Here is a 22,571-nt window from a genome sequence, read left to right as displayed (position 1 = left end):
ACATGGAAATAATATTAGGGACTGCTACAGTTTTTCTGCATGTGTATGTGCAACAGGCAAGACTCTGTGCTTCTGCTGCTGTTAGTAGACCTCGGCCAAGAAGGAGAAGGTTGTTTAGACCCCATTTAACTTTTCATGTCTGCATGAGGTAGAAATAGTAAAGAGCTATTGGGTGGATAGAGACACACTCCAGGAACTCTGCAACCTTTGTTGTCCTCAACAGAGAGCAAGGACAAACTGAGGGAGAAACAATACCTGTGGAGTTTACGGTATGTGTAGCACTCAGAATTGTAGCTACAAGAACCTTCCAGAGACAAACATGGGACATGCGGGAGGGCGTGTGTCACAGACATCAGCTTCCAGGATTTTACATCAATTCCTGAATGCTATTCTATGGCATACCAGCAATTATATATATTTTCCCAGTAGTCTCAAAGACAGAACCACAACTATGCAGGTTTTCTACCCCATAGCACACTTCTCTGAAGTCTTGTGTACCATTGACTGCATGCACATCGAGATCAAAGCACCAACCGGTGAACAGCGAAAGGCCTACATAAACAGAAAGTGGTTCCACTTTTTTACCTGCCAGGTCATGTGCAATGCTAAGGGAATCATCCTGAATGTGTACTGGGGATACAGAGGATGCTCTCGCACCATGGCTGATGATGCCCATCAGAAATGCAGACACCCCCATGGAAGAATGCTATAAAGAGCAAATGTTCAATCAATAAATATCATAAAGCACGTGTCTAGGCTGCTGAAGTCAGTTTCAATGCCTAAAAACATAGGTTGGGGGGAGGGGCTGCAGTACAATCCCAGTAATTGCGCCAGAATTATCACTGTCTGTGCCATCCTATTCAATATTATTCAGAGAAAACAGCTGTGACAGGAACACCAAGGGGAAGAGGCACGCATTCCACCACAACGGTCAAGGTCACCACAGCCACATGCAGGTGAGAACTCAGAAAGTGCACCACCAGTCACTGAGGGCAGGTAGATGTAGGCATGCAAATTATGCCCTTACCCTGGCCAAGAGGCAATGGATAGCACACATGCTGACCACCTAAGGGGTACACCTTTCATCCTATGTACATATTGTACATACAGTAACATTGATGCCAGGCAGTGCTGACAACCTTTACTTAACCATGCAATGGTTATGTACTGTTAGCATCACACAAAGTCTGCTCTGAATTACAACAGTTGTAACTGCAGGACTATCAAGGTAAGTGCTGAACCAGAAACAGGAAAGTAAATGGCTAATAATACAAAATGAATGGCAGATACATGCATACTGTTACTTGAAAATGCACTGAAGTAGAATGTGTGTGAGTTGTTCAGCAATGGCATCAATATGCGACAGGCCTGACTTATGTCAAGAAACGTCTGCTATTTATCATCTAACATGCCTCATGCATCAAAAATACACACAACAGAAGACAGTTAGCCTTACTGATGTATCAACAATTTCAAGGTAGTAATCACAACAGTATAAAGGCTGGAAGAAATAAGTACAAATTTCAAAATAGCATCAGCAACACATATATCCTAAACACTCAGTTAGTTATGCACCCTGTACATCTGAAAAAAAAAACACATATAAACCCCTGAATCTAAAAGATACAAACAAGGATATGGCACTGTTATCATCATTTGCACAGGATGTTGTTTGGGGGGGGGGGGCAGAAAGCTAAGGCTGACACAAAAGTGTGTGTGTTTGAAAGAAAGAAAGAAAGAAAGACAGGCAGGCAGGCAGACATGCACAAATGTAAGTAATTATCAAATGCCACTGAGATAGAATGATCTGCAAGCCTCATGAATGTTGTCTTATGTACCAGTTACGTGTGTGTGTCTGTATGGCCACTCGATGTGAAATGAGTGTGTGAATGTCTGCATGAGCACAGCCAAGCTGTTTACTAGCTCTATATCCTGTCATGCTGGGCTGGTGTGCATCATGCATGGTAGAGGTATTAGTTCATCTTCATCATCCCCAACCTTGAGAAATGGCTTTGCCAGGAGTTGCACTGGCACATTCATGCCCATAATCAGATGAGCTGGTGCCACCCAAATGTGAGCAATGTCTGTTGGATGAGCTCTCCTCATGAGGCTCAGATTCATGACCCCGTGGCCTACCACATCTGGGTGTGGACACCTCAGCTCAACCACTGATTGAGCAATGGAAGTAATGCCACTACTGAGTGAGATCATGCATGGCCATATTGGTTTAACAGCAGATGATGATGCTGACCTACGGCCACATGCATGCTGTTCCCCTCCCAGCAGATGATCCATCACAGACACTGCCTGTTCCATCTTGTTATACATATTCATATCATTCATTGAATTGGCCACATGGCAGAGGCAGTCCTGAATGTCAATCTCTGCCACATATAGAACTCTAAGCATGTTCTCAGAAGCCCTAGTAGAAGGTGCCTCTGCCTCCATGATTGTTCTAAACATACGTTGAGTGGCAAGTAATGACACATCAGGATCAGGTGAAAGCTGGACAACTGGCCTCCTCTGAGGACCCCTTCCAACTCTACTATGTGGCAACTTGCCTCTTTTTGACTAAGGACAGAGTCAACCTGCACTGAAGCTGCAGTAACCATAATACCCTAATCAAGTGTGTCACTATCCACCTGTCCAATATCTGATGGCTCAGTGGAATGGGTATGCATAGGCATGCTGACTGTATCTGATTGAAATCCAGGGGATAGGTGAATAACAGTGTCAGTGTCACATTCAACCTCTGCACTCCCCCTACTGTGCCTCTGTTTGGCCACCTCCCAGTGTCAGTGTCACATTCAACCTCTGCACCCCCCCTACTGTGCCTCTGTTTGGCCACCACTATCATCAGAGGCTTCCGATACACAAACATCAGGTGGTAGGAGATCTACACTTTCACTGTAAGGATAATCTGTGATAATAGCAACAAACACAAGAATTGAATTACTACTACAATAAATATTAAACAAATTTATATAAGTAACATTGGTCATGCAATCGCATATAGTACAGCAATACAGACACTCATTACACCCTCCTCCCACATACAGATAATTTATACAAGTAAAAAATGGTCATTAATAATTAAACATTTGCTTACCATGTATAGATGTCTCCACACTTTGTAAGAATGATGGTCCTGGAAGAAATGAAACCAGAAAAAGTACATCAATTAGGCATCACAATGCAAATAAGGGGGGGGGGGCAGGGAATAGATAATTTCCTGTATGTTCTGTAAGAAATAGCTGAAACTGAAACTTGCCTGACACATCTACCCACACCCATGTGAACTGAACAACTGTGTCATATAACTCTATTAACTCATCAGTAGGTACAGAAATAAAAATTTCATCTGAAGTATTTTTCAAATTATATATACAAGCAAATATAAAACTTTCCTTATGTAAGATTACCTGGATGCTTCTCCTGGGATACACTTGTCTACCCAGCCACATCAGTATCAACATCAAGCACACAGTGTGCATTGTCTGGATCTCTGACAGTGGACAGGAACTCTTCATTTGGTGTCAGTGGGGGCTTGGTAGCAGGACCCCCTTCTATAGCCAGCTGTACTCAAGCAACTGCAGCTGCTCTCCTCTGGGCTGATGAAAAAATGCCAGTGGTTCAGTGATGCACCAATTCCTGCTGTGATCTCCTACTGTGTTGACATCATTGACTAACTGGTTCTAAGTCTCCATTCTTGCAGTCATATACCCATGTCCTCTCTCAAGCAGAAATGTTGCATTGCACCATTACTTCATTTTTAGAATCATTGAAAGGGGACTTACATAGTCTAGTATGCTTCGGTCCCATCATCTTATGTGACATAAAATTGAGAAGGAGAAAACACACTAATATTACACAACTCATGTCTTGTTTATGTACACATTTGCAACATTAAGCACTGGAAACACACTTTTCATTTAGTAAAACTGAAGGTTATGTGGTTGTCCTATCTCCCCATCACATACAAACTAAGGTTTGTACAAACCAAGAAATGCCACACAAGTAATGTATTATGTTTCTCACTGAAATGTCAGGATGCCTACACATTTTCAGCTTAAAAGTACTTGAAACATACGTTTGTTCTTGGACCACAGAATGGTAGTTGGCTTCTCTACCCCCCCCAAAAAAAAACAATTGAAGGTTGGAACAAACCAAGGAATACCACAGCATTAATTGTACATATGCTTTCCACACAATGTGTACACATTTACAAGAGAAAAGTAAATTTACGAATGACAGCCACTTCTCACTGTGGCCACCACTTCCATAGAGGGGGCCCTGGGCCTTCTCAGAAACATAACACCTGTATCAGTGACACGTACATTACATTTCCCATCAATAACATAGAATATTGTAAAATCAAATTTTAAAAATAGTAGTGCTGAAAGTATAACCCATCTATCTCTAAAATGTAAATGCCTACTAAAACTGCTTATGCAACAGTGAAGTATAAGAAGTGCGTACAGATAAAAGTTCCCCTTTCTCTTGGATATATAAATACATTTGTAACATTTTACAAAATTTAGAATGTACTTGAATAATACAAGCATACCTTAAACAAATTATAAGCCTTCTCTACCGATAAACTTCTTTCAAAGGAATTTTAATCATCTGTTTTGTCCAAATTCCCTAGTCTCCTCATCTTCAGGTTCCCTTTCCATAGCATAGATTCAATCCTCTGAGCACTGTGAAGATGCAAGTGATGTGTGAACTCATTAGAAATGCTGAATACCACACTTTTGACTTTGTTTATCAGATGTAAACATAGTATATGCTTTATACCAGTTTTAGTTGCTCTTGCTAATGGCTTGCAACTGAGAATGACCAGTGTGAGAGAGAAGGAAAACAACAGCAATTCAGACAACCTTCCCTGCAGTGGGTGTGTCTCTGAGGATTCTACTTCCAGTATGGAGCTAACATCAGCAAGCTTTTAAATGAAACAAAACAGCACACATTTATCATGTTTGTTTACTAACAGCCAAACTCTCTTGCCTTTTCTGAAAAATGTTTTTTACTGTCATGTATTTTTATCATACATTTAATTGACAAAGATACAAAATGCACTATAGACTGCATGTCAGAGATTACAGCATAGATAAGGGAAGAATGAATACAAATCAAAGAGAAGACAGAGCTGCATTTCTACAAACATATTCTTAAATAGTTGTGTGATCTCTCATTGCATGAAATATATAAGCCACACATGTACAACTGAGAATGTACAAGTGTATGTCCTGGTAATATTATAGAGGAAATGTGAATTGTTTCTATGTGCATGATTTGATTGATGCTGTAATATTGGCAGAGAGAGATAACACACTCCAATTATGTTTTGTAATTTCATTAGTCTGAGAGTTCAAATCCAGGACTGTGTAATTCTTTAACGTATGTTTAACTGTTTTATTCTCTTATTAACATATACGCTGTGCATGGCATAGTGCAAATACAGTTGAATGCATAAATATTTAAAAATAAATGGCAGTTGCCTTAAAAACTTAGGAAAATGAAGATGGAGGTACTTTGTATGGCAGAGGTCTCTCTGGCTCCTTCTTTTTTTTTTTTTTTGTACCTGTGATTGTTTTTAAATGGTGAGTCCATTTTTTGCTGTCCAGTGAGCAGATGTTGCAGAGGCAGTGTATATGGTGTCCTTAGCAGAATTATTGCTTGTTTATTGTCTGCTTTTTGGTAACGTAACATAAAGTGGAGTGGTGAAAGTTGGACTTGCAATGGTGATCTAAGCTGAGTCAGAGTGCAAGAAGAAGAATTTTCATTGGGTCTGTTAAATGGATTAACTTGAAGATGCGGCAGATGGTAGTGGAGGATTGGAAAAGGTGCTGGTGATGGACTGGATAGTGGTTTGTGTGGGTTAGAGGTGCTGTAAGGAAGTACTTGGATGCTGCTGGTGATGGTGTGGCTATTCCAGCCTGTAGGTAGAGGCAGTTCTGAAGACTGTGGTTGGAAAGAGGATCGGAAGGATGGAAGGACTCAGCTTGGATGTTGCTGGGGTTGGTGTAACCATTCGGGCCTACAGGTAGTGGTGGTTGGAATTTCTGTAATGATGAGAGGATGGTCAGATGTAAGAACTAAGATGTAAATGTTGTGTGGAGATGGTGACGGGGTGATGAAAGTAGTCCCTGTATCATGCTTGTTCTACGCTTATTGCCTTTGGTTGGCTCCTTCACTGTTGCTGTATAAGTGTATTTTGTTGATTATTGTATATGTTTTTGTGTTCCTTTGTTTCTGTTTTTGTGCATGAGCTTGGAGGAATGAAATGCCATTCAGCTGTAACTGGGATATAGTTGAATGACAATAAAGTTACTTTGACTTTGACTTGGGAAGAATAATCATGTTTAGCAGCATTACGTGGTGCTCAGCACCTTGGATGGTAATGACTGCATAAATTATACTTGTGAACTAACTGTGTGTGCAGCACAACCTTGTAAAGACACACAATACATAAGATAGATAGACAGTGGTCTGAGTTCCACATTATCTTTTTTTTTTACTAATAAGTGATCATAATGATTCTGATCAAAAATAATGTTTATTTGCTTTTGCCTGTGTCATTTCCATGTTGCTCACCTGTGAGCAAACAGGGTTCAGTGCTGCAACCAAAAAAAAAAAAAAAAAACACTGTTACTTCCAAAAAAGAATCATTGTTACTTACTTCACCTTCCTTCATGCAAACAGGCTCAGTGGTGTTGTGCAGCTGTCACCACTGTGGACACTGAAAAATGCGCCAGCTGTCTAGCTTTCCCTGTGCCATCCTCATGGACATTGGGAGTCAGTGCTGACCATAGACTAGATCTGCAAAATACGTTCACTTAATAAGGACAGATGAGCAAATTGAGGTTAACATGGCTAGGCTTGTAAGGGCTCTAAGGCCGCTAGCCTAGTAACGTCCTATGAACCTATATGTTCATGGCCAGAACACAGGTAAATCAGGGCTTAAATCCATCACACTCCAGTTTTATTAATGGTGCTCCTCTGTAATTTATATCAAAAATAATATAAAGATAATTATATGTAACAATAACTAAGTATAGCAGGTTGATTGAGCATGCACATGGGTCACATGTATTATATATGTAATTGGGTGTATGAAGACAATTATGGTACTGTAATAACAATTTATTTTCTGACCTGGGATGGAGTTCTTACTTTACTGACAGTCATTTACACATCTCAAATAACACAAGTATAGTTGTAAAACAGAATGTATTGTGTGGTCTGACCCAGAACTTAAACATCTACTCTGAATGTAATACATATATATACATTTCCAGTATATTGCCACACATTACTCCTGCATCACACATGAAAATGCATAAACTAGGACCTTGTCAGGTCAAACACATACATGGTTAATTGAAGTGTAGCACTGCTCACTCTTTAATGTCTCTATATAATTAAAAACCATGTTTGGTAAACACTTCTTCAGTGGCAATGAGCAAAACACACCTATGAAGAAATATATGTATTCTCTATTTTACATAGGTATGAATCCTGCAATGCACAATTACTTTTATCAGTGTGCAGAGTCTCACAAAATATGTGTCAAGTCATAAAATGGATCCCCCCAAATAAGGTCTTAAATGCCAAGACATTTAACATATCAGTGTTGATCACTGTACAAGCTGTTGTCATGTACAGCAACACATATACCATAAATTAATGCCAATAGTCACATTACCCATCCTATTTCACAAACTGCCTTCTTCTTTGTTTAGAAATGTTGCTTTCCACTTAGCATCATGCAAACACAGTTGGCATGGTTCTGTCGGTTTGCGCAATGGTTCTAAAACATGTCACATAATGGCAGGAAAACACTTAAACTGTTGTTGGATGACCTGTGCAGACATGTCAGGAGCTGGGAAGAATGGTGGCCAATTTAGGGCAAAGATGGGGGTATAGAGGAGTCAAAAATATTAATTGTACTCATCATAAAGCACTACATCCAGAGGATCCTGCAAGAGGACTATACCAATTCTCAATATAAGGCTGAGGCTTGGAACAGTCTTGCCAAGGCTGTCTCCAGTGCAACTGGCATACCATACACTGGGAAGCTATACAGGCATCATTATAATGACCTGCAATGGTTCAAGAAGGCATGACTCAGCGAGTGGCTGGATGAGTTTAGGACTGCTGACATTCAGCAGTTGTGTAAGTATACACATAAAACAACTTTAACTGATATACAAAGCTGTAGATAGCCAAGACTGGTATGCATAATAGTCTCAGCCCTCTTTTTCCCTCATTTTTTATTTTCCTGCTGCTCAGGAAATTTCAACAAACAGGGAGGCACATGCTGAATGATTAGAAAGACACAGAGAGGCAGCACAAAGAAACATGAATGTATTAAAATGATTGCACTTCCATACCTTACTAATGACTTAAGCATGCAGAACTTAACTGTAAAAGCAAGCATGCTTGCTTTATTGTATATGTAGCCCAAGGAAATTGCAATAGGCAAGTGCAATAGTTTATTTAGATTTTGTGGGCTCAATTCCCACAAGTAACAAATACATTCTAATTACAAAGATATCATTATTTAATATTAATTTAATAAAAATTGGCATAAATGCCACGTTATTAACTTAATCTATTTTATCTTTAAAAGCATACATGCAATATATGCATATTGCAAGGATTACTTGTTACAATTCACAATCCTATTTTTTTATTCTTAAAGATCTATTGCTAATATAATATTACAAGTATATTTAATTGTAATAGAGAATTTATGTGACATATAATAGTTCTAATATTTTTTTTCTCTCATCCCTCCCCTTATCTTTTTTTATTTATTTTTTATATATGTGATCACACCATTTTGATGTCATACTTTTCTGCCAATAAGCAATATGATTTTCAGCACAGCGAGGTAGGCCAACTGCTGTGGCTCAGCCTGCCAATCCTCCACTGGCTGCAGCACCAACACCCAGCACATCTGCTAAGCCTATGTAGCCTGGGCCATCAACATCAAGTATCATTGCTGCTGTTGTACTGGTATCCTCTGGAAGTATTGGTGAAAGTGGGGATTACGTCACCTACCAGGAGCTTCCAGAGATGGCACATGAGGTATTAGAATGTTGCTTTGGTGCATGCCTCAGCAATTTTGAGAAGTTGTTTGTTGGAATGCATAAAAAAACAAATGTCAAGCAATCTCACATCGAGCCATGGAAGGGGACTGTGATTACAGTTTTGAGGGTGAGGACTAGATTCTCTCTGTCCTCATGCTTGACAGACATGTGCTTCCAGTGTCCCTTACCTATCCCCATCTATGGTGCCTCCAATGTTTTGTGTCAGTCACCATACCTGTGTCTGTCTTGCTTGCCCTGTTTGCACCTCTACCTCACCTACCCTACTTACCTGACCATGACATTCCTTCGTCCCTCCCCCAACATTCCTCTCTGTTTTAAACCCCCCAAAATAAAAAAAAATAATGAACAGCTATCCCATAAAAATGTTGTCCCATACATAATTCTCCACTTTGCATATGTGTCTTCTAAACACACTTGATTTGGTACAATTGGCTATACAACATGAGTACATTATTGTCACCAATTTATGTTGCAGTGACAGTCCAAATTCACCCAATTTTCTATCCATGCTCACATTACACTTTTAAAGAAGTGAATAGCTATGGTTCTTTCTTAATTCCCTCCTGCAAATTCATATTTTGCTTCCCCTTTGTTCTTCCCCCTGCTTGCCCCCCATTTTATCACTTTCCTATCTACCCCATTTTTAAACTTTTAATCTGGTCAAACAATATAATCACACAAAACACACATGGCTGAAATGGCCCCAATAAAACCATCATTTTTTGTCCTCTGCATTTACACAGAGTTTGGCATCATGCACCAGTGCTGAGTGACAGTTAATGGATCGTCATGTTCTATGGCAAAAAACGGTGAGTTTTTGCCATCGGCTGCACTAGTCTTGTTATCCTCACACAATACTGCTTAAACACTCTTTGCTAAAGGAACACAGAGTTAAAGCAGAGTAAAGGCAGTGCTTTAAAACATTTACTCTGACAATTAGACTGCTGAATGTAATAAAATGCAAATTCCTATGTGGAGTGTTGACATAAATCACTTGACTGGTGATTTTTATTTTTATTTTTTTTTTTGCAGTAGCTTCAAAAGTTTGAATCCAGATGCATCTCTCATCTTTTCTTAGTGTGACAATATATGTGTATTACATATTTCATCAGACATATAGTAACATTTTCCAAAGTTGATTTCTCATGGAGAAATATTGAGTACGACCCACAAATGAATATCTGAAGTGACATCTATCATCACTGATATCACAGATTTAGCTAACCTTGTTCTGCTTGTCATAAGCCTGTTGTCCCTCTCCTAAGCCTACAGTACCCCTGTGTTAATCACGTCACTACACATCATGTAATGGTAATAATGACAACAGACCAAAAACATGACCATTAATGTTACATTTAAAAAAAAACATTGCTAGGTCTATGTTCATCTCTTCGTATTCACCCCATCCATCCAAATACTCTGCATGTGTGTGTATGATTCTATTAGGTTGTTGGATGGTGTCTGCAGACTGACTTTTCTGTGCTGATGGATAATACTAACATGTTGCCTTAATTCAATAGTTTATCATTGCTCATATCCATTGGAATGTTTTAAAATTATCTGTAGGATTCTGTTAGTGACATGTTCAGGCAACGATGGATGGAATCTTCATCTAATGTCATGTGCAAACTGTTCTTATTGTGACAAATCATACAGCACACAGTTTTCAGGATATATGGCTGGACATAAATAGTTAGTATATCTCCTAAGCCAAAAATAATACTTTCAAAACACATATCATCCCTTGTCAATTCTAAAAGTTGTGCACACAAGTTGTGATTTGCAGTGAGGCCTGCAAATCAGCTAAAAGTTGTATAACTGTAAGTTTTGATAATAAAAATTGCCGAAAACACACGCATACCTCACTGTAGTCTTTGCTTGTTGGATTGGCAGTAATTAGCACACTCACTTACTTAATGCCGTCCAGACACTACCTGTAGAAAAAAAAAAAAGGAAAAGCCGGACTTGAAAACTGCGCTCATTGTGTTCTGAATATGAGCTCACTGCTCTTATACCTGCTGCCACAGAGAAAGTTAAACAGTCAGTGCATCTTTTACAGTCAGTACCGTCCAAAGTGCTGACAGCCACACATTGCCACTTAACCAGTCTGCGCGAAGGAAGTCAAACCAATAGAAATGTTACTAGTTTCTCATTTAAGGGGAGAACCACGTTTGCTTGTTACTCCATGCTAACAGGGAAGGAAATAGCAATAGCTCTCCATGTTGTAAAAGTTATGACAATATTTCCAATATTAACTACAGTATGACCAGCATAAAATCTGTCTTTTCTTTCTCTCATAGCACATACTCATAGCTACTTCTCAAGTACAAGTTGTGTTCCTTAAATGTAAATCTTGCAACTCTTTCTTGTCGTTCATGCAAATGAGTTTTTCTGCAATGTGCTATGTAAAGCGATGTTTGACATGTGTCATTACTATATGCTTATTGCCCAATTATTCATCATCCCATAAAAAGGCATTTAAAAACACAACAAAAGGGAAGGGACTTGTTATTCACTGAACACATATTTACTGAGACTCGTGTACCCTGCAGCAATGCAGTTGAAAATGATATCTCAATAATAGATATAACGTCAACTACAATACAGAAATAAAGAGCACAACTTTATTGTCACATTTGTTAAAGCTTTATACTGATACTAAACATTGAGATTGTCTGATACATGTATTACTGTAGACATCAAATCATCAGAATATGAACACTCATACTTGAACACTTGCATTCAAGCTGTTTACAAAAATATGTGTGCCTCTGTGACAGTGTGTTATGTGCACAACATATTGAAAAACAGGTTCATGTACGTATCAGTTCTGCACTATGCATTCGTGACAACTTATTGCATATAGGTTAAGAAGCTGTCATTTAAAGTATGTGTGCACATTGCAAGCACAAAAGCAAATCCAAAGTCCACACTTTTCACACAAATTATGTCATCCTGTCTAAGACCATGACAACAAGGAAAATATCCAACTTCATTGAATGCACAAATGTTAGCTACTGTGTTCTGTAGCTGGAATAAATAAGTAAGGGTTCACATTGCATAACGGACACGTATGTGTAACTGTGTATGTCTGTAGTTGGAAAAGAACTGAGCATGAGTCTGAGTCTTAATGTCAATACTCAAGTCTCATGGAGAACAGTTTTACAGTCATACATGACCACACAGCAGTTTTAATCAGCCCTATCAACATCTTCTTCCCAACATACACTGATGATGTCATCTGCTATAAAGTGGTCTGTGACAGTACAAAACTCACACTTGTGTTTTAGCACTTGCATTAAGTTCTGTGTTCTCTAGCTTGTGTAAGTAGTTAGGTAGAGGTTCTACTCTCACTGCACTCTTGTCATTCTGGAGATTATTTTAGAGCAGCATGTGAGACACTCCTACTAACATCTTCTCCTTACCAGACACTGATGATGTCATCTGCTGTAAAGTGTTGTCTGACATCATGAACATCTGACTTTCACTGTAGCACTAGTGTTAAGTATATTGTTATATAGTTAGTGTAGGTAGATAGGAGTTCTAATGTCACTACAGTCAACTTGTGTGTGTTAGTGTTCAATTAGCTGTCATGCTGTAGATTATTTTGGAACAGCATGTGAGACACTCCTACTAACATTTACACTGATGATGTAATTTGCTACAAAATGTTGTCTGACATTATTGAAGTCAGACTTGTGATGCTAGCATTGAGAACCGTGTTCTGTACCGGGTGCAAGAGTTCTAATCTCCCTGCAATCAACTTGTGTGGGTGTGTAGGTTCATTCTACTGTCAGTCTGAAGATAATTTAAAAACTGCATGTGCAAATACAGCTATGCCATGTACTCATGTTCATAGGTTCATAGGTACATACTAGGCTATCAGCTCTGGGGCCTATATAAGCCTAGTAAAAAAGGTTCCCTGGCTTTTGCCACCCAAGAAAATTATTTTTTGTGCCTCTGTCAAGCAGTGCCAGAGAAGTGATCCCCGGGGTAAATTTTCTATTTCCCATCCAGTCATCAAGATTTTTCTTAAAGAGGGCCAAAGAGGAGCTTTGCTTGACAAGAATGGGTAGTTTGTTCCAGAGTATGGGAAGTCTCTGGGACAGGAATCTATCCCTCCAGCATGTTCTGTTTATTGTGTTAACAAGGTTTAGGTCCCTGGAGCTTGTGGTTCGGAGAGACTGGGATTTCTTTAAGTGTAGCATGTCCAACAGCTCTGGGTTTGACATAGCTTTGTATGTTAGGCAGAGATCACCTCTGAGTAGGCGATATGCCATGGATTAGAGCTGGAGTTTTTTGACATGGTCTGCGTACGGCATCTGTTTGAGACCTGTAATCTTCTTAGTGAGGTATTTCTGCGGCCTTTCCAATTGTTGTAGGCATCTTGTGAGATACATGCCAAATGGGGCACTGTACTCTATAATGGGTCTGATGAGGGATGAGCAGAGAGGAACAATGACCTCCTTTTTTCTAGAGGAGAACTCTTTTGCGATGAGGTGTGCCATATAGAAAGATTTCCTGACTACTGTGGTGATGTGGTTATCAAAGAAGAGACTACTGCCCACCTGTGTCCAGAGGTCTCTAGTGTTTAGTAAGCTACCACCTATGTGGCAGATCATGGGCACCGAGTTTTTCCCAAAGGGGATAATAATGCACTTTTTGGCATTGAGCTTGAAGCCATGACTTTGACACCAAGCATCTGTCTTTGTGAGGCCCTTTTGTAGAATGTCTATATGATTAGGTGATTCTATTATGGCTCTTAGTTTGCAGTCATCTGCAAACTTTGTTAGCCAAAGACCTTCTGTGTTGGCCTGCACTACAGAGAATTAGATGCCAAACAGAAGAGGACCCAGGACCAAACCCTGTGGTACTCCACTCATCACTGGTCTGAAGTTGGACTTGGACTCGGCTACTTTTACTGTGTGGATTCTGTCAGTGAGCCAGTTGGCCAACCATCTTGTGACATATGGATTTATGCCCAGTTTATTGAGTTTATCTATAATTCCAGAGTGGAGGATGGTATTGAAAGCCTTGGTGAAGTTAAGATAGGCTGTGTGCACTACCTTGCCGTCATCTACGGCTCTAGTTTAGTAAACATGATCTACCTTTTACAAACCCAAACTGAGTCGTGTCCAGGGTTTGGAAGTTACCTATCTTTATTTATAAGCACCAAGATGATATGTCCCATGGCCTTGCAGACCAAGCTCGTCAGGCTAATGGGGCAGTAGTTAACAGGGTCTGTGGTGGCACCCCCTTTGTGGAGTGAGACAACTGTCACAGTGTGCCATTCAGTAGGCACATACCTGAGGTGAGGCTATGATTGAACATGGTACTTAGGTGGGGTGCCAGTTCATTCTGTAGTTTGTGCAGTATGCAGTCTGGGATGTTGTCTTGTCCCATGGATGCTGTGTTCTTAGCTTTGGAGATTGCGGTCTTTACTTGTTCATTCATGATTACAGGGACTTTGCATTCTTCCAGTATTAAGATGGGTCATTTGGAGGGTGAGAGGCGGGTAAAGTTAGCACTGAGCCTATCTGCCAGGATGTTGGCAATATTGGTTGGTTCTGTATATTTAGTGCCATTGTGCTATAGCTCAGAGCAGATCTGAGTGTTGCCATTGAGATTTTTGACATAGCTGTAGAATGCTTTGTGGTTGTCTTTGGAATCAGTGGTGATTTTATTTTCATAACTGGCTTTGGAGGATTTTTATGAGGGATCTCAGCTTCTTGCTGAGGCTGACTAGGGAGTTCCTCCAATCTTGGAATTTTACTCTTTTTTGCAACAGCTTCTTCCTTCTGTTGTAAAGTTTGTTTATGGCAGGAGACCACCAGATTGGCTTCCTTTTGTTGGGATGGCATGATCCATTCATTCGTGTATGTGCTTATACAGTGCATTTGTGTAAGGTTCAGCAGTTATACCTCTATTTTACATCTGCATGGGTGTCATGAAGTTTTCCACTTCTGTCTTAAGAAGCATGAAGGTGTCCTTGGAGTATTTTTTGATGGTGGTTTCCTTATTGGGGGGTGGGAGTGGGATATGGATGGCTAGGATGATTAGCTTGTGGTCGGAGCTGACCAGCAAGGAGTTGACTTCTGGAGTGGAACATCTGTTACTCATATTGGTAGTGTCCAGGTCCAGGGTATTGCTGCTCCCAGTAGGGGTGTGGACAAGCTGATCTAAGGCATTGGAATTTATGATTTTTTGAATTTATAAATTCACTTCTTATTATCAACATACTCTTATGCGATCCCCTCTAAACTTCACTCTGGCAGAATTACACTCAGATATCTGTGCTGGCATGAGGATTAACTACTGTGTTTTTTAGGTTGGGTAGCTAGATAGTCTGTGGTTCTAATTTCACATCAAAAAGTCTGTGTGTGTGTGTGTGTGTGTGTGTGTGTGTGTGTGTGTGTGTGTGTGTGTGTGTGTGTGTGTGTGTGTGTGTGTGTGTGTGTGTGTGTGTGTGCTTGTGTGTTCATTCAAATATGAGAGGGCAGAAAATTTTACACCAAGATGTAAATCCACATCTGTGTAACACACGCCTCCCAACATCTTCTAAGCATCCAGTGATGCTGTAATCCTCTATAAAGTTCACTGTGACAATATAGAGTCATGCATCTGTGGTGGTGCTACTATTGTGTAGTATTAAATCCAATCTGTATACCTACACAAGCTTAATGTTCAAATCTGAATTCATTCAGCTGCTGTGGGTCTGGTTGGTGGCATAGTAATGCCAGTATATGATATTTTGTATCTCTTTTCATTTGAATCCCATTCAAGAGAACCTTTTAAATAGTCATATGAATTCAAGATCCCCTAATTCCCTCAGAAAACATAATGTGCTTTCTGAGAACCCTGGATGAAGTCATGATCTCAAAGATTCATCCATACATCATGAAGCACAACCCTTCCATGACCCTTTCCAAACCACCTGCTGACCACTGGCTCTGTGATTGCTAATTTTGTCATGAGGTGGTGCATATGTCACATATGGACAGAAGTAGTAAGTAATACAATCAAAGACATGCACACATATGCATGTACCCCTACTATCTTCCATCATACAGTTATACTATTTTTTAAATGCTATAATAATGGCTAGAATTTAATGTGATGCTGGCCATTAGCCTAGTAATGTCCTATGACTGTGAGGATTGCACACGTCAGTGTTGCTGTCATCCACATGTGTTGTGGTGTGGATGTAAGTCAGCCATGCAACAGTGTATTTCAGTCTGTGATTTGAAGTAATGCATTAATGGCCCCTGCTGCCATTTGATTACACATTCCTTCCATAACAGCTGTAGTAAAATGTCTATTGGGACTGTTGATATTGGATGGTGCTATGTATAGTGTTGCCTTAGAAAGGCACATGTTCTTATAGTGGAGTTTATTAACATTGTACACATTTCTCATTCATCCAGCACAGTGACACTTGCAGTATGGCACATACCTACCATCATGAAATACTATGTGACATATAGCAGTATTATGCCATACTGATTGCATAGGCATGCATGTCTTTTTATAGCCATACATATTCACTTGCAACCTTGGGGAATTCATTGTATGCACAATTGTGTTGCTATTGACAAGGATTATTAAGGTGTTACACAGCAGCATTTTGTGACTGTCAGCATTTGTGTCATTCACTGTTCTGCATGCACCACATTCACCTCATTTGTAATGTGCTCATGTATGATATCAGAGCCCTCACACACACCTTTCCAATGATAAATGTATAGGCATATGATGTGTAAGTGATGTAATGATGTGAAACTGGTATAGTTGTACAACTGTGTTAACAGTTCTACAGTGTGTCATGTGGTGCATATCCAAGTTTGTATTTGGAGGTGTTGTGAATTTTTTTTTTTTTTTTAAAGTAAGTGCAAAGTGTTAAGGGAAATACATGGCTATGCACACAGATGGTTCTGGATGGTACTATAGTACTCAACTGGAGGCAATAGACAACCTGCTAGCTGACAGATTTTGATCAGCCTTCACTCCCCCATCCCACCTTCTCATCACCCAAAGTATACACGTAAACATTACTCAGCATATTTTCTCAAGAGAGCAGCTCATTTGTGCACTCACTAAAGCTAAAGCACAACATCAGTGAGCCCTGACAACATCCCAGGTTGCCTTATTAATAAATTAAGACATGACCCTGCAGACGCAGTTGGATCCCTACTTAACCACAATCTATTTTCTGGTAGAATTGTGCACAGCAACAATCATGTGTGTGAAAAAGGGAGACTATCACCAGACACAGGTAATTATAAACCCATAAGCCTGGGTAGCCTCATCTGTAAGTCAATGGATAGAATCATCATAGACCTTATCAACAAGGACATAGGTAATCTCTCAACTGGGTAACCAGACCATATTTTATTCACTAAGGCTAGATCATGTCTGTTAAATCTGTTTGACTTATTCGAGAAGGTCACAAGGCCATTGATGAGGAAAAGAATGTGCATCCCACCTGACTTAACCTAGCCAAGGTATTTAACACAATTCCACATTCAGGTATTACAGAGAAATTATCTCAACTGGCGATAAACCACTACATCACCAAGTGGGTAGCACAATGGATCCCCAACTGGACATGTACTGCCAAAGTATGTGAATTCACTTATAGCAAGAGGCTAGTGACCAGTACAATACAGTACCATAGGTTTCTGTACTAGGCCTTTTCCTATTTGGTGTTTAATTCACAGAAATCAAGGCAAATATAGACAGCCTTTGTCCCTCCAAAAAAAGCAAAAATACACATGGACAGGTGAAAGGTGCGATAAAAGAAAACTCTATAAACTTGAAGTAAAAAACAAGTACAGAACCAACACAGCTGGGCAAAAACCTCTGTTTATTAAACAAAATAGAAAGTAATAAAGAGCGCTTTCTTGATAACACTATCACTTCTTCGGACTAAAACAAAAAATAGAAAGACGTGAGTTTAAAAAGAAAGTAAAACCAATCAGCTGTCATATGCAAATCTGATAAAATAATTAAAAGGTACACACACAAAAACAATGCAACAATTGTTATAAATACAAGAGAAACAGTACAAATAAAATATAAGTTTAAAACAACATTAATGTTTAAGCGGGCATGCTTTCAAGAAAGGTTGGACACAGCCTGTGCCAATAGCTTTGCCAACCTTGTTTTAGTGCAGTGGGAGAAATCCTGTCTGTTACATAACAACGCTTATGAAAAGAACATAGCCTGGTACGTACGTTTTGTGAATGATATGTTTTTACTTTGGCATGTCTCATCAGAACTGTTGAATGAATTTATCAACTACTTGCATGGCACTACTGGTTTCTTAAGATATATCTGTAAATATTCTGCTGTAGAAATGGAGTTCTTAGATATTAAGATCAACAAAGGAGACCTTGATAGTATGTATATTAGTGTAGGAAGAACAACTTCCTGCACAAAAATAGCATGCATCCCAAGCACGTCACCAGGAATGTTTGAAAAGGGCAGATTTATAAAGTAATGAGATTGCACAATGATAGCATTCTGTTGGGTTTAGCTCTTGACTCTCTCAAGCATGACTTTTTAGACAGAGGCTACAAAGAGGCAGAGATTGATTCTCAAATTAATGCGGCATGGGAAGAAAGGGAAGGGAAATGTAGAGCCTATTTTAGCAACCACTCGCCACCTGATGCTCCACAAGCAACTGTAGCTGTGAGAGATACTTGTAGAGTCTCTCTACCTTAATCTAGTGACATCAATAAATATTGTGAGGTCATTAAACAGAACTGGAATATCCTACACACAATAGATAAATTGAAAGGGACTATAGACAGCACACCACATTTTGCATTTAAAAACAATAAGCCCATGAAGAAACATCTGTGCTATAAATCACAACTATGTATCAAAGAGGCTCAGTCTACCAGGCATGGTACTTTTTCCTGTAGATCATGTTCAACATGTAAGTATATATTTATGGGCTCAATCTACATACATCCTCACATTAACTTTAAAATCAAACTTGATTTTTATGCTGACTGCAGAACTCCAAATATTATTTATTTTGCAAGTTGCCAGGTCTGTTGTGCCTTCTACATAGGCAAAACTAACAGACCACTGAAGGACAGGATTCTTGAACACTATAGGGACATTAGGAACCAGAAAGACAGAAATGCCTTAGCACAGCACATTGGTTTGCATGGCTCAGAACACACTTTTAAGTTTTTTATACTACAGGTTTTGGATGTTAGTATTAGAGGGGATAATACATCTAATAAAACAGAAAGGGCTAAACAGAAATGATTCTTGCTCTTGAATGCAGAGAAACTGCCTGGTTTAAATGGTGTTTCTAGCCTTAAACCTTTCTTGAAAGCATGCCCACTTAAACATTAATGTTGTTTTTAAACTTAGATTTTATTCGCACTGTTTCCCTTGTACTTATAACAATTGTTGCATTGTTTTTGTGTATGTGTACCTTTTAATTATTTTATCAAATTTGCATATGACAGCTGATTGGTTTTGCTTTCTTTTTAAACTCACGTCTTTCTCTTGTTTATTAGTCTGAAGAAGCGATAGTGTTATTGTGAAAGTGCTCTTTATTACTTTCAATTTTGTTTAATAAACAGAGTTTTTTGCCCAGCCATGTTGGTTCTGTGACTGCTAAAATTTAAAGGGAAGAAGGCCTGTAATGAAAAAGAAGAGGAGTTTTGGATGTAAAGTTATGCTTGTGTAAAAAAATAATTGTAATGTGTGGAAAATGCAATAGAATATCAACAGCAGAAGAATCTTAGTTTTGTTTAAGGTATATTGATAAAAACAATGGAATGCAACAAAAATGGATGGGTCAAGTGACTATATTCAGAAAAAAAGTGGTTGACTTCATCAAATGCTATATACAGAAAAAATAAGCATGAAATGCTTATTAAATGCCAAGATTAGAGAAGAAACTGCATTTTGCATTCATTTTGTAGTACAAATTACTACTTGGAGAAATTCTAGTTTTTAAAATGCACTTCTCTGATAAATTCCTGACTAGGATTACTCCTTCCATAACTCTAGCTGTGACATCTGACACCACTTATTTCAGCAACATTGTTAAAAACTGGAACACCATTCCCACATCCATCTGGCAGACCAGCAAATGCAAACTTTTCAAGTTCTCACTAAAATCATATTTCAAGAATACCTGGATATGTCTTGCAACTCTTCCCCTGGATAAATTATTCACTATCTGTTACAGCCTTCACTCATCTATTGTTTTTTCTCTATATATTCACATAGCACCTTACTTTTTTTTTTAGATAGAGCTACTATACTGTTACTTAATCGTCTCTAAATGCATCTCAGTATATTAGAGCCCCTAATTAATCTGCCTTAGCCTCAACTCAAGCCATCCTCCTTTACAAAGTTTATCCTTACCAAAACAAACAAAAAAAAAAAACAGCATTTGTTTCTACTATCCTTCTGAATGTTTAAAGAATGTGAACTGTTATTCTGCTATTTAAATTAAGTATATAGCATGTTACATACAGAATCATGTCTCCTATAATTGGTTCTATAATATCACCTACTACTATAGCAACAGCCAACATCTGGGTATAGGGTAATGCTGGATTTACCCACAGGTGGTATGGTTTGGCCCTCACGACCAAACAAAGCCAAACGTAGTTAAATCAGCATTACCCACATCCAGCCATGGGTTATCACTATTATACAACGACATTATTTAAGAAAAAAGTTGCTTACTTTTCTTAATATCTTCATATAATGGTGGCGTACTGCTCTTCAGCATTCCCCCCCAGTATCCTATGGGCTTTCTTGATATAGTGCATGGGTGTGTTAGTTTCATTCCTTGCTTAGGCACTACATCAGTGCTGTATAAAGGAAGCAGTGGAGAAAGGGAGATCTTTGTTGCTTTTTTCTTTTGTTTTAAATTTAAAAAATTTGAAATTGGGAAACTTTCAACATGCTGGAGACACAGTTCAGAGAAAACATAAGGATAATTAGGTACATTTCCCTAGTTTTGCATAATGTACATGATTATCATAGCATTTTTCTCTGTCCTGTCTCTTTCATTGTGTTGAAGTTTCCATTGTTTGTAAGTTTATTTATTTGTTTATTGTTATTTAATAAAATAGTAGAGTTTTCATAGCATATATTAATAGAAGAAAGTCCAGGTATCAGACTTTTTTCCATTGGCATATACATGATTTACAATGGGCACGCTGGTTGGGCTAACCAATCAACATGCTCGTTTTGAATGTTAATGGCCAGTCATTGTATAATATGTAATATTCCATTATGTTCATTAAATTACAAAAAAGTATTATACAATCTTATGCAATTTCTGTGTATCTTATATGTATGTGTGTTCAACTATATACTGCATGTGTAGTTCTTCAACTTTTTTGAAGCTTTTGTCCTTGGGCCTGGTAAACAAATGCAACTAAACTAACAGATACATAAATACAATTTTTCTTAGCAATGTTTTTCAGCAATTGTCATTAAGTTAGAGCTTTAGTATGAAAACCAAAGAAGACAACACTGTGAATGCTCAGGTAGATGAAATAAGCAATTGTGTAACAACGCAGATTTCATAAAGTCTTATATTTTTCTTCTCAGGTTTGAAAAAAAAACATAATAAAAGATTGTGATATATACAGCAGATTGATATTTGACCACAATATTCTATGCACAATTTAAAAAAAAAGGAAAAAATATAAAAAATGAAAGTAGCAGAATAAGATGTTTGGACTCAATACTCACCAGTATTCCTGAGCTTCTTACTTCGATAGACAGATAAAATCACAAGTGTGTTCCCAACAATGTCAATCACAATTGTGGAGACCATCACTACAGCAAGAAGGGCAATCATGCCAGTTGGACGCTTGTCTGTAATATTGCTGTTACTAACATTGTCTAGTGAGCAACTATTGTAGTTTAACTTGACTATATCCATTGTGTTATAGTGCAGAAAAATGTTTCTCACCCTCTCTGTTTCTGGACATTAATACAGGTACATTGCATATGTACATGGGGAGCAGTAAACTTTTATTTAAAGGGATATTTCTGTCATTACATGTCATGAGAGAGTAAAGAAGAGCCACGGAGAAATTATCTAGTCAGAAACCAATGTAAACCATATATTGGGAGATAATACTAAAATTGCAAAAAAACTTTTTGAAATATTTAATACTTCAAAATGTATAGAGGTATACAATATAATTAAAGAAAGTCTAGACAAAATAGATTACAAATGATCAGTAAAATGGGTCATTGTGATTGTTTTTATCACTTTATCTTACAAATAGTTTAGATAATCATAAATATCAAAACCAGTATTCAAGAAAGCCTGCTTAATTTCCAACATTTGTAAGCACCCTTAAAAATCTACAAAATGTTGATTAATGCCATAAAGAAAGAACCTGCCACTTAAACAAAATGCAAGGTGGGGTTAATATAATGACAAAAATA

The 22,571-nt window shown here is 38.4% G+C and overlaps 1 protein-coding gene across 1 annotated transcript in view; it reads right to left on the bottom strand.

Moving 5' to 3' along the window:
* The window catches only part of LOC122808308 (melatonin receptor type 1B-like), a 157,031-nt gene that overhangs the window by 71,669 nt on the left and 62,791 nt on the right, over positions 1 to 22,571 (bottom strand). The window contains exons 2-3 of the mRNA XM_044079274.1: positions 3,423 to 3,450; positions 3,110 to 3,148 (exon numbers count right to left, since the gene is read on the bottom strand). Of these exons, the coding sequence (XP_043935209.1) occupies positions 3,110 to 3,148; positions 3,423 to 3,450 (67 nt within the window). The remainder of the gene's footprint in view (positions 1 to 3,109; positions 3,149 to 3,422; positions 3,451 to 22,571) is intronic.

The sequence above is a fragment of the Protopterus annectens genome, chromosome 8.part0 (genome assembly GCF_019279795.1).
Source record: "Protopterus annectens isolate FY-2018-M chromosome 8.part0, PAN1.0, whole genome shotgun sequence".
Classification (NCBI taxonomy): domain Eukaryota; kingdom Metazoa; phylum Chordata; order Ceratodontiformes; family Protopteridae; genus Protopterus; species Protopterus annectens.
This window is presented reverse-complemented; position numbering and strand designations above follow the sequence as displayed.